The sequence below is a fragment of the Takifugu rubripes genome, chromosome 3, assembly GCF_901000725.2.
Source record: "Takifugu rubripes chromosome 3, fTakRub1.2, whole genome shotgun sequence".
In the NCBI taxonomy this organism is placed as follows: Eukaryota; Metazoa; Chordata; class Actinopteri; order Tetraodontiformes; family Tetraodontidae; genus Takifugu; species Takifugu rubripes.
Window position 1 is genome coordinate 7,954,810 of NC_042287.1, and position 17,398 is coordinate 7,972,207.

General features: G+C 46.6%; 1 protein-coding gene across 2 annotated transcripts in view; it reads right to left on the minus strand.

The window, feature by feature from the left end:
- The window catches only part of cntn3a.1 (contactin 3a, tandem duplicate 1), a 54,201-nt gene that overhangs the window by 6,732 nt on the left and 30,071 nt on the right, over positions 1–17,398 (minus strand). For both annotated transcript variants that reach the window (XM_029834209.1, XM_029834208.1), the window contains exons 6-13: positions 16,625–16,828; positions 15,963–16,065; positions 15,571–15,755; positions 13,269–13,408; positions 9,862–9,991; positions 8,056–8,206; positions 2,159–2,286; positions 314–489 (exon numbers count right to left, since the gene is read on the minus strand). In XM_029834209.1, the coding sequence (XP_029690069.1) occupies positions 314–489; positions 2,159–2,286; positions 8,056–8,206; positions 9,862–9,991; positions 13,269–13,408; positions 15,571–15,755; positions 15,963–16,065; positions 16,625–16,828 (1,217 nt within the window). The remainder of the gene's footprint in view (positions 1–313; positions 490–2,158; positions 2,287–8,055; positions 8,207–9,861; positions 9,992–13,268; positions 13,409–15,570; positions 15,756–15,962; positions 16,066–16,624; positions 16,829–17,398) is intronic.

Sequence of the window (17,398 nt, forward strand, 5' to 3'; positions counted from 1 at the left end):
GAGGTTTTTATGGTCAAACATTTCATTTAGTGAGTTAAATGAAGCTCAGCAGCAGGATTTGTTAAAGACAGCTGGGAATGCTGGGAAACCTGTGGATCTGAACCAACACGAGCTAACTGGGGCTAAGGTTAGCCTCAAAAGTGACTTCATCGTGTCCACTCCGGTCAGGTCATTAGAGACTCGCAATGCATTATGGGATACACTGAGCACACTAAAGAGGGCAGACGAGACTGTTTCAGTGTCAGAAATGCAACTTCCTGTCTACGGGTTTCTCTCTTTTTTGCAGGAACTGCGGCGTCATGACTTCACTCACCCCGCCGACCTTCTCAAAAAAAGCCCAGAGGTTTCCAAAATGGATGAGCTGCTCGTTGAAGAACCAGGTGAACTTCAGCTCCAGCGTGGGGTCATGAGACACCTGACAGGGCAGCACGATGCTCTCCCCCACGGTGACGTCCAGGTGACCTGCCGGGCTGGTGATTGCGGTCGGTTCTGCAGACGCGGAGCAGACCCGTTTTTAATTTCCCTGAACATTCAGAAATAAGTCCGGTCTTCCTTTAAGCCCCGTCCGAGGCATTTGTCAAACAATCTAAATTACTTTGCCGTCTAGCCGCCTGTTTGCGGTGCAGCTCCTTCATAAATCAGAATATGGTTTCATATAGGACCGAACTGAGAAGAGGAAGAGGAAAAAAAACAGGCAGAGGGGACAGAAGAAAGCAGCCATTACTGCAGGTCAGACATCAACCTATAATTTGGCTTTGCTTGTGCCGAGACAAAAAGCCATTATTTCTGCATCCTCGCCGTGCTGCGTATCATCCTAATCTTTTGTCCGCCTTGGCAGGGCGTCTGATCCAACAGCGGCGCTGAATACAGCCCGGGCCCCAACGCCGGTCCACGGTGAATTATGCGTGCGTGTCATAAGCATCTAATGGGGAAGCGGGGCGACGCTGCGTGTCGGTGGGCGGGAAGGTCTATATTCAGCGGCGTCAAAACAAGATAACCCTCCAGGAGAGGCGAGGGTATCAGGTGAGTCTTGGGAAAGTTGAGCCCTCAGATGCGAAATGAGGGAGAAAACTTTCTGATTGCAAAGCTGTCACCCTCATTTCCCGTCCTGGCTGGAAGGGAAAAATCACAAATTGGCTCTCTCGGTCCCTTCAGTGCACTCTGAATGCAACCCCTCTGATTCCACCGTCCTATGGAAGGAAATATTGTCCTAACATCCCGGAAGAGGCCTGTATATAAAATGGTGCGTTCAGATTGGGAGGAATTGCCGGGGTGTGCTGTCGGCCCCGATTTTCCACGTAGAGAAGACCTGAAAGTGAGCATAAAGGAGTTCATGTGTGTCGAAACAGTGACAGGGACGGAACCGCGGCGTCAAGTGGCGAGGAGGGAGTGAAGTCAACGAGGAGGACATCTGAAAGGGGACTCGAAGGGACGTGAAAATAAGGCCTGATTGATCTTCCGTGAATGATCGTTGACCCGCAGCACGTGCTGCAACACGGGCGCCGCTACTGTAAACTCACAAACATCTCATACACGTGAAATGTAAATAAATCTGCAGCCGCGCACGTGGGGGTTGGAAAAGCTCCATTCAGACGTGCAAAGAAGGGGTGCGAGAAGCCAAAAATTGAGCTTCGGCGCGGGTCCATTTGCAATTCCAACAAGAAGTAAAAGGGAGAGTTGAGAGCAGGAATAACCAAAAGGCATTTTAATAGAGTGCTGTTGTTGACTCTGCTCTTTAGAAAAGACCTGGAAAATTCATTACGCTGCACAAGCGCGCCCTTTCAGTGGACTCAGGTCCTGGGGAAAAACCCAGGCATGGCTGCGAGGCATGGTGTTAAAAATGGGGGTATGAATTAAACATGGAGGCACATAAATGTAATCAGCCTTACGTCTGGCTTCCTGCAGCCACTCCCAATCAACTAATTGGACAGTGTGTGTCTCAGGTAACAAGAGCCTTTTTAAAAAAAGAAAACTCTGCTTCTCTGTTCATTAGGAGTGAAAACTAGATGAAGGGCTGGTTGCGGCGCTGTCGGGAACCTTCAACAGATCTGATTATTTAGCTCACGTCCCTCCTACCTTCTGATTATAAGCAACGTCTTTAGCTGCAACACGAGAGGAAACAAAACCCCCTGAATGAGCCAAAACAGAAAAGTTTTACCTTTCACCAAGAGGCTGCCGGCGCTGCTCGCCACTCCAAACTGGTTTCTGGCCACGCAGGTGTAGAGTCCGTCGTCCAGTCTGGTGACGTTGGATATGCGAAGGCTTCCGTTATCCAACACGGTGACTCTGCGGATCACATGGGGTGAAAATCACTGCAGGTGAAACACGTCAGGCGCTCTCAGCTCGCAGATCATTTTAATTGGCGCCCTGTTCTTCGCCCTGATTCCAGGTAAGGAAAAGTTCAACGTGAAGGCTTTGACTTCTCGGCGCCGTTGACGAGAGCAGTGGTTTAAGGAAGGGAGTCTAATTAAGGTTAGAGTAGATCTGAAACGATGAACGGACAGCGTCCAAGTGTTGCAGCCTGACATGCTAAAACATGAATGACATCCGAGACGGAGAATCACAAACCCTCCATGACGATCGATTTTGTTGAGGAGGGCAAAATCCCGTTTTGTGACCAGAATGAGTATTTTTACACACACACACACACACACACACACACACACGCACACACGCGCACACACGCACACACGCACACACGCACACACCCTCACACACACACACACACACACACACACAGTTCAAGGTTCGGAAGTGGGATGAGTCAGCTGAGACGCAGGACTTGGTTTCTATTTTGACGCATGCCAACGTTTACTCCCCAAACATTTACATAAATGCTGCTTTAAGTAAACAGCCAGAGTGCGAAAGCAGCATTATTTCTTCTTCCTTTTATTGCATTGAATCATGGGAAGATTTCCCCAGCACAGACAGACATCCCAACCTGCCACTTGTGAGATAATGAAAGGAAGCGGGAATCTCAATGACAGATGGCGCCGGGGACTCCAAATACCAAAGATTCTCATTTCATCCGCTGGCGTCATCACTCAGGCCCGACAGATTTGCTCTGACAGAAAGTGCGCCGCCGTTGCTCCTCGTTTCAACCCCCCCCCCCCCCTCAAAAAAAGACTTAACGCCACGGAGAAGTCGGCAGCGCTGCCTCGAGTCCTCGTGTCGCAGGGTTGCGTCCTGTTTTTCATGGAAGGCGGAGATGTCGGCACCATTCTAGTGCATGAGAAGGTTTACATTCTGCTAATCCTGAACGCTGATGGAACAAGGTGACATTTTCTCTTCACTTTACTTTTGGAAGCAAAAGTTTGGGAAACTTGAGAGCCTTGAGCAGCGTAGAAATCTGTGCCTCTTAGCATCAACAGGGCCTTGAATGGAGTGTTTTCACATAAAAAACAAAAGCCTGGACAGAAAGAAAGGGACCAGACTTCATGGAAATGCACATGATGGCTTTCATTCAGCCCCATTTTACTGCATTTCAAGGCTAAAAGATAAAAGCTAAATCAAAAGTCATCAAATTGTTTGTTGTGCTCAGCTAACATTTGAAATGAAATGAAAGGGTCACAGGTGAGCCACATACTTCAGAAATACGAGGCTGAATCACTTATTTTCATGGGAATTGGAACCTCAAAGCAAAACTGGCCACGAACTGTGCGTCAGAAAAAAAGACATGTTTTTAGGCCCATATTTAATCAAAATGAATCTCACTTTTATTATTTATATGAACTTGTTTTAATATATCTGCGGATCCTCTCGCATTGATACGTCCTCATTGATCTATTCGTCTTCTCTGTTGTCAAAGTGTTTCAGCTGCTTTCGAAAATACATTTTCCCTGATCTGTCTCCTCTTTTATCTCTGTAATTACTGGAGTAGATCTATCACAGCGCTTTAAAGACAGACGCAGGAAGCTGCGCCTCCATCAGGCTTAGAGGATGTTGTAATCACTCTATCCTGCTATCGAGTTTCCAGAAAATGTATTTCCAGAGGAAATGAAGGAAAATAAACTTTGTCAGCCCGTATTTCATTTATCTGTTTATTCTGCGGTTATTTGTCCTGCAGCATGAAATGGCTACGCAAAATATAATAAAAACCATGCTCGTCTGAGTTGATATGGATCGTAGCGCTCAATGATTAGCATTAAATGCTGTGATTAAACAGATTTTTCCACCAGGAAAAATGTGTCGGTGTGAACACAAGCATTTGGCTACTTCCAGATGTTGCCACTTGGAGCAAAAGCAACAACTGACGTTAGCTTAAAAGGGAACAGGTGCGACTATTTTGAGGTCAAAAGTGCTCAGCTAAGTGCATGCTAACGACAGAAGTATAATAAAACGCTGTGACACTTCCTTCCACTTAGCTTTGACACATTTTAAATGGAAGCCAACATAAATAAAGCTAACTCTTATTTGGGAAGGGGAGGAGCCTATTTTCATTTGACTGAATTATCCAATCCGATGTGATCCATGAATTGAGGTCCCTGAATGGTACGCTGGGCAGAAGCCCAGCCAGTCATCATCTCAAGATTTCTAATAGAGAATACGAATAGTAACTAAGTCAAGAGTTGTTCAGATGTCCTGTAGGCAGCCTGGAATCACTTGGATCTCCTGGGAGGTCACGTATGCAGGAGACGATCCCACAGGGATCAATATGAATACACCGTAAAAGCCGCCTCGCCTTCAGCTAACAAAGACGCCACCGCTTGCTGAACTAATTAATCATTTAGCCTGACTGTAATTGAAAACAAGCAAAAGCCATTTGGCGCCATGCAAAAGATGAATATGTTAATGTTGTAGAGCAGTTGTTGGATGTGCACGGCTGACAAATGGAGTAACAAAAGGAGCGTTTGTATTGTCGGAGAGGGAAGCTACACAGCCAAGTTTTATACTCCGATCCTTCTTCTCTGCTTTTAATTGATCACAACCTCAACTAACGGAGCGGTTTGTATGCTCGACTCCTGCAGAACGCCGCCGTGGCTTTAAATGCACGAGCATCTCGCTGCTTTAGGTCATCCTGAACTTTACCCCCACCCTGGTGCATTCTCTACGGTAGCTTCACGCCTTTACGCTCCCAGCCTCCATCCTGGAAGTAATCTGTTGTCATTCCAGCCCGTCACGTATCGGCGTTTGCGTCCCGCCCCGCATCCTACACGTCTCACGGTGATACGAGGGCCACTTTCTCACTCTGGGGCACCGCGCTCGTGCGACACCAGGGGTTCCGCCTCTCTGAGAGTGATACGGATGGCTTTTAATACCATGTATGTGAAATCCTCCTGTAGCCAACAATGGGATGCATTAAAAAGGTGGGTGGCAATTACAGGCTGCCCGTTGAGCTCAGACAGGCTACAACATTAGCATCCTTCATAGTTAGTGGTTTGATATGTTTTTTCCAAGATGTTCAAGTCACGAAGCTAGCAAGCTATTTCCAACCAACATTAAAGTTCCCAATGATTATTTGCTGTCTTTAATGTGCAAACTTCACAGATCTGTGGGCAGTTTGTTTTCCCCCTCGTCAATGTTTGATAAAGCCTTTCAGCTCTGGTTTCAGGTCAATTTCCGACCGCATCTGAACCCAGAGAAATTAATTGCATTGACAAACGAATCCTTCTGCAAATCCTCCCCAGAAACTGGCTCCTTATTGTCGAAACGGCACAGCGGCGTAATGAGGTTGATGCTTCAAATATAACCGAAGGGAGATTCTGAACGCATTCAGGAAAATGTTCAGTGGAAAACGGCGCGGACCTCCCACCACGATCAGAATGACCTGTAGGATTATAATACATTAGCCTCCTCTGCCGTGCCCATTCCCCGCGGAGTCGGGGACATATTCTGCTAACCGAACAGAGCGCTTCCATTGTAATGGTCTATAACAAAGAGTTATGGATATGAGATTTGGCACGGGTAAGCCTCACCATTAAATTGTTTAGCGGCCCATCTCGGGATACGTGTGCGACAAAGCCACAAAGGAGCGGTGAAGGATGAAGATGTAACGAGCATTAGCCGTCTGAAAGGCTTCCGCCGTCTTCCCTTTTCCCTCAAAGGTCAGGCCGGAGTGATTAAGGCATCGAAGAAATGTGCAGAGTGCATAAAACGTTAGCTTTGTGGCTCTGTAAACAGGTCCTTCAACTCAACCTCATTGGCCGCCATTAAAGTGAGCGATTGTTCGAAGCGCCGACACCTCTGTGCAGAGGAGCCGAACTAAGAGGCTGTAAATGAAAGACATTATGTTTTACCTCGAAACAATAATTGTATTATTAACTCTCAACTGGACCGCTGTGTTCTACACATCTTATTGTAATCCCTGGCAACAGAACAGAACAGAAAATCCCTCCACGTTGTGGCATTATGGGGTGCATATATCCATATATATTCTTTAGGGTGACACACTATGTTTTAAGTCAAAGGTAATGTTGTTCCAAGCTACAGAATTTTGTTTTACAGTAGCAATTAAATTGAATTAGGGTAAGCTCATTATGGTTCTTTAGTGCTAGGCAGGAACCGCAACAGCGGGATTTCATTAACTCATCAGAATCTGCCCTGTTTTTAGTTGATTTGTTCTTCCCCACAACAGATCCTTGAAAACATTATCCCTGCAAGATTAGAAGGAATTATGGGTATTTTAGTTGAGCCATTGGGATGGATTAGCGGTGCGCCACAGCTGCAGCAACCCTGGTAGCAGCCCCGCTTTGACAAAGTAAGTGCTAACGAGCTAGCAGTGAGGGAATACGCACGCAGCACTAATGTCAGAGCCCAGCATCTGCACCTCGCCGGGGTTGTAAACTGAAATCTCAAACAGGGAGTCTTGCTTTCCTAGGCTCTGCACACTGCAGCGGATGCATTTTCCTTTCAGCACTTTAAGAGGATGATAAATCTGCAGACTGTCCCCCCTCGTTTAGCCAGCGTTAGCAACACGTAATCCGGATGCTGATTCTGCAGCTCATGCCTGGAATAAGACGCTGCCGTTACAGGCAATCAGATCCCTCGTTTTACTTCCCCGGCATTCTGCCTGACAAGGGGAGGTGAAACATGACTAAACCCAGTGAACTCCCACTGTGGTGGGGATGGATACCCCAGAGTTCCAGTGTGAGGAAGCTGCTGAAGCAGTTGAAAAATTAATCCACTATCAAACGAGAGATATGGACGTCCCACCACGACGCCAGCAGGTTCGCCCGCACCTCCTGTTGTCAAACTCCAGCACAGATGTTAGGTGTTATAAAACACAAAAGGGGGAGTTCCAGAAGGGCTGAGCTGTCTTTTATGCAAAAAAGAATCAGAAAAACGCAACTCGTGACAACCTGACGCGGCTTCACTCCTTTAGAGCCAATTTTAAGTCCGTGTTGATTAAAATCCCCTCGTCCAGGCTGGTTTGTTACCTTACATATGACAAAAAATATGCATCCTGATCAAGTGTGACTGCACCTGAAGAGAGAAACTGGTTTCTCTTGTCTGATGGACGTCTCTGTTTTCCCTCTCCAGCACCTAGAGGTATTCAATTGATTTGCAGTTAACCTGATTTCTAATAAAACAAGGTGTTCCGCCTCCCTCCCCGGTAGCACCACTGTGATCACACAGGAACGCATGTTGTTCCGCAGCCGGCCATTGATCAGCAGATCCCCAGGTGCTTTGCCCTGGTCTCCATGGTAGCCTGGATTGTTTGCCTTGTTCTCTAATGACCCTCCATGTCCTGCATGCTGCTAATGAGCTGATGGATCAGGCCATCGATCCAAATGTGGCGTGCCGTGAACGGCCAATTCCTCGAGTAAACATTGCAGAAAGTGGCTCCGAGCAAAATACAATAGTACAGTCGAGGGAAGGGACGCAGCCGAGTGTCGGCGGGCAGAGCGCGTTATGCAATTCAAATGGCGAGGTGTCACATTATGGGCTGGCTTCTTTTAGACCATGAATAGCAAGTAGGGAAACATAGAATCACAAGTTGATGAAATACGACTCCAAAAGGACTAAACACACATAAACACACACACACACACACACACACACACACACACACACACACACACACACACACACACACACACGCCATGCTCCGCATACCTGTGGTTTTCTCTCAAGGCTTCCTTCCCTTTCCTCCACGAAATGATGCCCCGAGGAGACATCCTGGGTTTGCACTCAATCAGAACATCCCCACCCTGTCGGGCCAGGGTCTGGGCCTTCAACAGGTTCTGGGAGAAGTCCGGAGCAATGGCTGACGGCAACAGCAATAGAAATAAAGACAAACAAGCGTTGTAAATACGGTGAAGGAAGCAGCATATAGCCAACAGTTAAGATTCTTGAAACGCAAAGGTCACCCCGACTCCGATACTCCAGGATAACTTTGCGGCATTTATTCGTTTCTTAGAAGATAAGAAGGCATTTTAATTAGAAAGAAATATATGTATCCCCATTTCATTACTGCCCCGCGAAAGACATTATGCATTTAAAATGAAGCTGTGCGACTCTGAAACAAAACTGAGGGAACGTATAATGAGGAGCAGGATTCACGGCTGCTCCTTTAGGCCTTAATTACTAAGGCAGCGGCGTCTGGGGCTGTTTTGTATGCGCATCGACTCAGCAGAAAGCTCCTCGACATGAACATGAAGCCTGGCGCCGGTGACACGGCTGCGCCTGACACCGCATCCATACGAGCAGATAAAGAGTCCCACAACACACAGCCGGGCACTTTGGTTTAGTGACGGTGACGCGTGAAACATGTGGTTTCGTAGAGGATCGCGTTTTAAAGCCACGGGCACATTTTTGATATCGTGTTTGCACTGAGATGATCAGAGTTGGTGCACGCTGAGGTCAAAACTGCTACATTTCTCAGATGAACAAAAAATAGTCTTGATATGCTCGTTGTCTGTATAAATGCTAATAATTGTAAAGCACCCCGGGAGGCTGCAAACAAGCAGGGGGCAGTTTTCACAGAGAGACGGGGGTGGGGGGGGGAGGTCAGTTTAGACCCTCAATGATATCAACACAACCATATTTTGCACGTGCGCAGCTCCTGTCTGCTGCTTTGTAGTTCCCTTAAACAAAAAGGTCCTTAAATGAGCCTAAAGTGTTGTTGTTGTTGTTGTTGTTGTTGTTGTTCTTCTTCTTCTTCTTCTTCTTCTTCTTCTTATTATTATTATTATTATTATTATTATTATTATTATAAGCTGTGGAAACAACCTCGACGTGACACATCTGCTGCAGTACAAAGATTAAAGTGGTGCACTATAAAATAAATTCTCAGTCTCGGCTTTGGTCCCGTTCTCGTTAAGGGTGGAAACAGTTCAGGAGTAGCTTCTAAATCAGGCTCCTAGAAATATTATTTCATGATGTCAGTTATATAAGGATGAGAAAATACAGTGTTGCTCTTATTTCTTGCTCTTCTGTTCATCCCTCGGCAAACTCCTCAACTTCCTGTTCCGCCGTCCTCGGCGTAGCTCGTTAGCAACCCGCATGGTCACTTGACAATGACGGCGGCTCTGGGGTGACCTCGGAGGCGCATTAGTGCTGAAAGAACTGTTCTGGTTTTCAACGCAGAGGAAAACGAACAGCAACCAATTTTACGGGCTTCGTTTGAATACGAGGGAAAGGTCAACTCTGGCTCTGCGTCGGTGCCGTGTTTCGATGTGTTTCTTTATAAATTACAGGGTCAAAAAAAGAGCCGTGATTATGAAAACGAGCACGGAGGGAGAGCGTTTCTTTATATAAAAGAAAATTGCACACATACGAGTAGCGAATGTTCTGCCAATGTGATCGTGGGTGGAGAAGATGGTGAAATGGTGACTTTCAATCCACACTGAGATAAATGGACGCTGGCAGCAGCAGCGTGGCGTCTGCATAACTTGCTTGATTTTTAAAAGAAAAACCTACCGACGACGCGCAGCTCAGCGTTGGTGAACACCCGGCCGTGCCTGTTCTCCGCCACGCACTGGTACATGCCGATGTCCGCCAGGTTCAGGCTGGTGATGTTCAGCACTCCATTATTCACCTGAAGCCTGTCCTGTTGGGGACATGCAGCACAAACATGATCATACCTGAGTCACGACGCTTCGCGTTAGGTCGACCTGGTGACAGACTGTAAACTGCATCGGACAAGGCGACCAGTCAGCAGGAGGCCGGACACGCTACGAACCGCAACCAATCAGGGCCTGGCTTGTTTCTGAGCAACTGCTTTCAATACTTTTACATATGTAATCCAAGTAGTGTGAAGATAACGTCCCCAAGTTTGGGGGTGGGGGGTTGGGGGTGCAAGGTCCATCCAAATGAGCCTGGTCCTGCTCACGGTTTCTCCCTGTTTAAAGTGGTGTGTTCCTGCCACTGTTGCTTGTTTAGGTGAGACCCAGTCTCCATTGTAAAAGACTCAATCACGGTAGCCACACAAGATGAGCGTAGTCGCCATTAAAGGGATGAAGGACACATCTAATGCACATCAGGAAGTGGGCGGAGACTATTAGACACAGGTGGCGGCCCCTGATAATAGTGAAACAACATTTAACACAAACACCGAAATGATACAACACAACGCTGACACTTTCAGATAAGTTAAACAAACTGTTTGTTTCCTGTTTGCATCAGACGTGAAAGAAAAAATATACGTAGCTCTGCTTGATTGTGTTTTATACACTAATTATGCCTTAATTCCATGAAATATTACATGTAATTAGACAGCATTTGCTTACAGTTATGACTGTAAAAGGCTTTTTAATGCATGTTTGTATCCATTCAACATAATGAGTTATGCTTCAATGGTGACATATAACATGCACAGCCTGAGCAACCAATTGTGTTTCCATCAATTTCAAATTTTATTTTTCCTGTACTGTTTTGGCAGCTCGATGCTTTTTAAACTATCAGCTAACAGGCGGCGATACAGTAAAATTGCACTAAATGCAATGATTTTGCTGTATTAAAATGAGCTGCAAGGTAATTGATGGCTGGTTGCTTCTATTTAAGACCTCGGTGTAATTAAGAAACGGAAGGCTTTGAAACTGCCCAGTAACTGTCTCATACACTTAGTGGGAACCAGACAACCAATCTTATTCCTGTCCTGAGGGGCTTGATAACTGAAACATTACTCATTTTCTGGGGTCTTAATAGGCCTTCAGTGAACAGACGCAACCCCCCAGACAGCCAGTGGTGAAAATCCAAACTTATGAGGCTGCTATTTTATCCATCTGCAAATAAAAATCTTTGTTTCAAAGTTAAAATGTGAACTACTACAGAAGTCTTCACCGAGAGCAGATATTAACAATAACACCTGAACAAAGTTCTTCTCTTAACAGAGATACTTTTGACCTTTAAAAGGTTTGGCACTTCTTTCTTCTCCCCTTTTATAGCCGTGTCAGTGTAATTGTGGCAGCGCTCGTCGCTCCTGCCCTTGATCTTTCCCACTGAGCGTAGCCAGACCTTTTAATGTCACTGACAAAGTAGTCTGGAGGGTCCTGCTGCCGGTACGGCTGTCGCCTGGAATCCTTACAGCACTGCCACTTGAAAAGACAAGAAGTGTCCCTTAGCATCAGTCCGCGACACCGCCGGGGAGCGTCAGCTCTTTCTGAGGTCCGGCCGTACAATGGATGCACGGCTGACCTGCTGTTAAACCCACCGCCGGAGGGGTGCAGCGTCTTTCAAGGGGAGGGCGGCGATGGAGTGTTTTCGGGGGGAGGAGCGAGGCCCAAGTGTGCGTTTGAGCAAACAGGAAAAGAAGGAGAGCCTCTCAATAGATGATAGAGATGAGGGAGACGGGTGAGAGCGCCTGGGTCGACCCACCGTCCTGTACCTGATGTCCCGTCAAAGAAACCCTGAGAGGCTCATCAGTGTCTCTTCAGCAGCGGAGACAAACGCTGGCATTCAGCAGCGTTATGGCCGTCATTAATTATGTTTCAACCCTCTGAGGATGAAGTGGCAAATCTGGGATGTAACCACTGTGCTCTTCTTTTAGAGGTCGGAGGTGCGGAGACACCAAAAACACACCCGCGCCCACTCAGCGGTCAACTGGTGGCGGAGTGGAAAAAGACACAAGACGGCAGCGCCCTTGTTTCGCCGGGATGACATTTTGAAGTGACAGCCCTCCACTGAGCCATTGAAATCCCTTGGAGGGGACCCAAAATGCGGCAGAGGGAAAGTGGCGGGGGGAGATAAAGGCTTGAAAGAGCTGAGGAAAAGAAAAAGGGTGCCAGAGATGCTGAGATAAAGCGGGGAGAGGAAGGGAGAAGAGGACTGATCCATTCTAATGAGGAATAACAAATGGCCCTCTTGGCCCTCCTCCGCTTCCCCCTCTTTCTCTACATCACTGACCTTTGGGTTTGGAAATTGATTTACTGTTGCGGCTGTTGACGGTGGCATTTTGAAAATGGTAACACCCAACCTCGTTAATATAGCAACGCGCAGGGAGAATATGTGACCCCGGCCACCCGGCAAAGGAATTTCTATAATGTTATTTAGAAATCAATAGTGGAGATGCACAGGTGGGCCGAGGGTGTCCTGTGGCTAAAGATGTGAGGCAAACAGAGGAGGTGACCTTTGTTGGTGATTCAGATTTATGACAACAATTTAAAAAACTGAGGAAATGCCGACATTGTGACAGTGACACCCAGTTGTACGCATCAATATTTGGCTTCCTGTGCATGCAGCCTTGGTAAATAACTATTTCTGTGTTGTGATGGCAACCCATTCACAGCACGGAGCTCTGTAATCTTCCTCGCTGCTTGAGCGTTGTGATTGCAATTAAAGTGCCCCAGATATCAGATATTATCTCAGCATTCACCCCAAGTTATGGAAAACTAGAACCGCACAGGCCCTTTTAAAGAGACGTCCAACTAAACAGCAACAGTATCTGGGCTCATTAGCCGATCGCTGCTCCTAAATCAACGGGTCTGCTGTAGGCAGAGAGCACATCCACTCCGGCAAAAAGAACAAGGCACAGTGCCTAAATGTGAAATGTATTTTTGGATGAAGAGGCGTTTCCCAGACAAGATTTAAGGACAAAATTGTGATGGAGCACTCCACTGTTGAAATCATCGCCATCGCTTTGGCGTCTTCACAAAACACACAAACCCCCTCCCGCAGCACGGCACATGCGCGTTGCCTGAATGCCAAATTTAGTCCCCGGCACATATGGCCAAGCGTGAGCAAAGGCACGCACAATTTATTCCTGGGAAAATTTGGAGGAAGGCAGCAGATAACAGACTAAACGCTGCTTCTGATTTCCCTGGAATCACCTGATTTCTGCGCTGCTGCGCGTGTAAATGTAGATTTAGAAGCAGCTGATGAGCTCCTACCTCCATGTGGTCCAAGGGCTCTCCGTTCTTCAGCCAGCGGTAGGACGGCTTGGGCTTGCCGTTGGCTTTGCACTCCCACACCAAAGTGTCGTCGATGGTTTTTTGGACGTCTTGAGGCTTCTCGGTCAGTTGAGGCGCAGCTGTAAGGTTACAAACTACATGGCGTGAGTGGCGGCGGAGGCCCGAGCATCATTACGCACGCGGACTAGCTTCAGGATGAATCGATGGAGCATCCAAGCGGGCAATTAGTTCATTAAGGGATCATCAGAGGGTAAAAATCATAAATCCACTACCAATTAACCTAAAGCTAACCTTTACTTGATGAATGCATAAACAAAAACAACCACATGAGCCAATTAAGGAAAATAAGTAACAGTGAATAAATAGCTGAAGAAATTACTCAAATTACCAAGGCAGATCTGTAACAGGGACCAGGCTTGTAGTTTTTATTTATGTGCGTGAAAAATAAAGGTCGGCATTCTGTTTTATAGAAAGCCATTCATAACATTGGTTATATCGCCTTCCCTTTTTGTCTGGAATCTACAGAAGAGAAAAGCCAGAGTATTTATGACAGTGGTCCTGGAATCACATAAATGACTGGGATCTTATCTCTGGCAACAGTGGAAGAAGATTTATGGCCCTCATGAATCACCCACATAAAAAGAAGGAGCCATTCCCGGGTCAAGGAGAACTCCGGACTGAAATCCGTCTGCAAGCTAAGTTGCGCCGCCACAGCAATGTCGTGCTCAACAACAACGGGCCGAACGGCGACTTTGGTGCACCTATTGCGTCCTAAATTGACAAAGTGCATTTTATTAACTATTTATCAGTAAGTTAGTATTTATCAGTCATCAATTTTGTGCTAAGCTCAGGGGATCAAGGGTTTATTTGTTCCTATCCTTGTGGAAACATTCGGTCGTTTGAGGCTGTTTGAAAGGGGGAAAAGTTGATAATACATTAACGAGAGAATGGCAACAATTAACAGCGCGAGACAGGATGAAAGTATAGGATTGTGTTTCTTTTTTACTGATAAAATGCATTTGCTGACTACAGAAGCGTTCCATCCATTATCAGAAGCGTGTTTCTCTCGCCAAGAACACTAAAACTTAAAGAGATAAAAAAATATTTGGTGGAGCCGCATGAGAAGAGAGATAATACTTCCAACAAAAAAGAAACAAGCTGTCTTTAGCTCCTTCCACGAGAACTCCTTGCGTGTTACATACTGTGACTCCGGAATTAAAAACGCCATTATGCGGAAACAAATTCCTTGTCTCGTACTTTCCTACATCTGAAATTATAGCATAATAGAAGGAGGAGACGTTGGAGGCAGCTTCTAGTCAATCAGATCACCCATTCAAATGCAGTCAACTGCTAAACCATAATCTAATTTCATAAATCCCCTGCAACTACAGAGGGGCAATTAGGTGGGGAATCGAAAGAGAGAGGCCACCGGTTTGGCCCCTGCGCTCGCTTTAAGTTGGCTGTTGCCGACACCGCATCCCTTTATTGATTCGGCTCTTCTTCTATAGAATTGATGGATGTCTCACAAGGTTCCATTTATGAGATTACAGAGTTTTATCACCCAGCTTTGAGCTGAGACGGGACTTAAATCTGGCGAGTAGAAACACCGCTTCCAACCTGGGTGGGGGAGGGAGGGCTGCCCGCTTCGCTTTAAATGAAAGCGCATGATACCTTCATGTAACGCGAGCTTTTTGTCTCCCCCACAGGTGCCATTGATGCCATTGATATTAGCATATCAAACATCCATCCCCCTTCACTGGAGAGACGTATTTAGATTTGATGATTTCACTCAAGCACAAGCCTCCGGGGCCTTGTGGGCAGACATTGTCAATGCATAAATGGCAAAATAATGGAGAGAGGAACCATAAAGCTTCTTCATCAGGAGCCATTAACTGCTCTGGAAGAACTATTGTAGGGGACGAGGGTGAAAAGAATCCCATTTCTCTGAAAGGTGATAGGAATCCGTGCCTGATGTTAGCCACTGGCACAATACAGAGACTGTCAAAAGGGAACCAGCAGTTAAAGCACAGGTTATACAGCTATAGCCAATATCCTTTATATGATGCACTCATGTGTGGATGTCTGACACCCAAATGTAATGGTTTCACCATACTCCACTGTTATTCCTCCGCATGGCCATTGTGGCTGCCACGAATCACAACGCAAATGACTCCCCCCCCCCCTTTACTCTAACTTAAGGATCAATATGGCGTGACACAAAAAGGTTTGGAGGAAGGCGAGTTTTCGAACGAAGCCGCCGTAAAGTCCTCCTCCCACTAACCGTAAAAAGACAGCTTTCCTTTCACCAAGTTCCTCCCTCTGCTGTTCTCGGCCACGCACTCGTACACCCCGGCGTCTTCCATTTGGAAGTACGGGATCTCCAGCACGCCGCTGGCTTTATTCACGTCCACTTTCCTTCCGAAGGAGGCCCCGCCCTCTCTCCTCCAGCTGATAGTCGGCACCGGGCTGACGGTAGGAAACATCACACCAGAGCAGAAAATGTTTATTCGATCTAAAGCATCACTGGAGTCTTCTGGCTTTCAGACCTAAAAACGCCTGCTATGAAAAGCAGCGTGCAGCCTCCCCGCCCATTACCATATGGCTTTGATTAATACAGTAAACAAAACAACAACTGCCGTGAGTTTTGGTCTAATAACACACAGTGGGACATACTTTCCAAGTGCAAAACATTCCAGTTTGACAGTGGAGCTCTTAGCAACAGGGACCACTTCGGGGAACTGGACTTCGATCTTTGGCTCGTATTCGCCCATCACACCTGCAGAAACGTGGAGAGTAAATACAGAGCTCAGATCAAGCTCAATCCGCCAACCGGTGTTTTTAAAGCAATTTCAAATGCATTCTTGTCCTGAGAGGGAATTAGCTTGTTTCCTGCTCTGACTTGATTGTGGGATCTGGTGTTTACCGTAATCAGTCCGCTCGTCGATATAAAATCCCATTACCGAGCTGTGTAGTGTGTCGTAAAGGAAGCAAAAGTGAGAAGTAATAGTGAACTCTATAACCCAACAAACAGGAGAGGGGTTTCATTTGTTAGCCCAGTCACGGACCGCTTCACATGATTACGTTTGGTGGCACCAGTTAGGCTGTAAAATCGATGGCGGCCAGCTGTAACCTTCACCTCTAAAAGGCTGTTAACCGGACTAAAGCTAATCTGAAGCCGCTCCGAACTCATCGCTGTGAATGCTGACTATTTATCGTTGATTAGTTATTTGCAATCGCAGCAGTCACATATGTCGCTCTGTCAGGGCTCTGAATATTTGCTACATTTACACAGGAGTGTAAAATACAACTTTTCTACGTGATAATTCAACTCCTACCATCGACCCGCAACACCAGAGGGGTCGGCGGCCCTTGAACGCTGCTTTTGGTGACCGTGTTGGTCACCACGCATGTGTAGTTGCCCACATCCGACGGGTCCACCTTGGCGATGTAGAGGTTGCCTGTCTTCTGAGAGACGAAGCGCCTGGTGTCCTGGGTGACAAACGACGGGTACTCGTTGAAGATCCACTTGAAGGTGAGTTCTGCCGAAACATATAACAGCATTTATGAATCATCTGTGCACGTGGACAGATAACGAGGGCTCTTTCAGCCGTCTCATCACTCCAGTGTGAGAAGCCCTCAGGGGCAAAGTATTAGCGCCACCTTTACACAATTAAAAGCACTGTTTGTAATTAAGGAGCAATTACTCTCCTCCACTGTTAGATAATTTTCCTTAATGCTGTGGAAGTAAAACAGAGCCTCTGAGTGGAAACTCGGGAAACAACGAATATTTGTCTTCCAGTAAGAATCACCGAGTAACTCTGCTGGTGACAAAGAAGACGACCACGATGCTCAGGTGCACACACACACACACACACACACACACACACACCTTTGTATTTTTTAGGGGAAGCTTAGCAAAATTTACTTCCCAGCTCCTCAGGCTGACTTAACAACTTAACCTAAAACCAGGACTTAACCCACAAAGACCTTTTACTTTTGTGAGGACCAGCCCAAAGATGTGTATGGTCCTCATTCAGCAGCATGGACAAGCGCACACACACACACACATACACACAAAAAAAACACACACGATGGATGGATGGACGGAC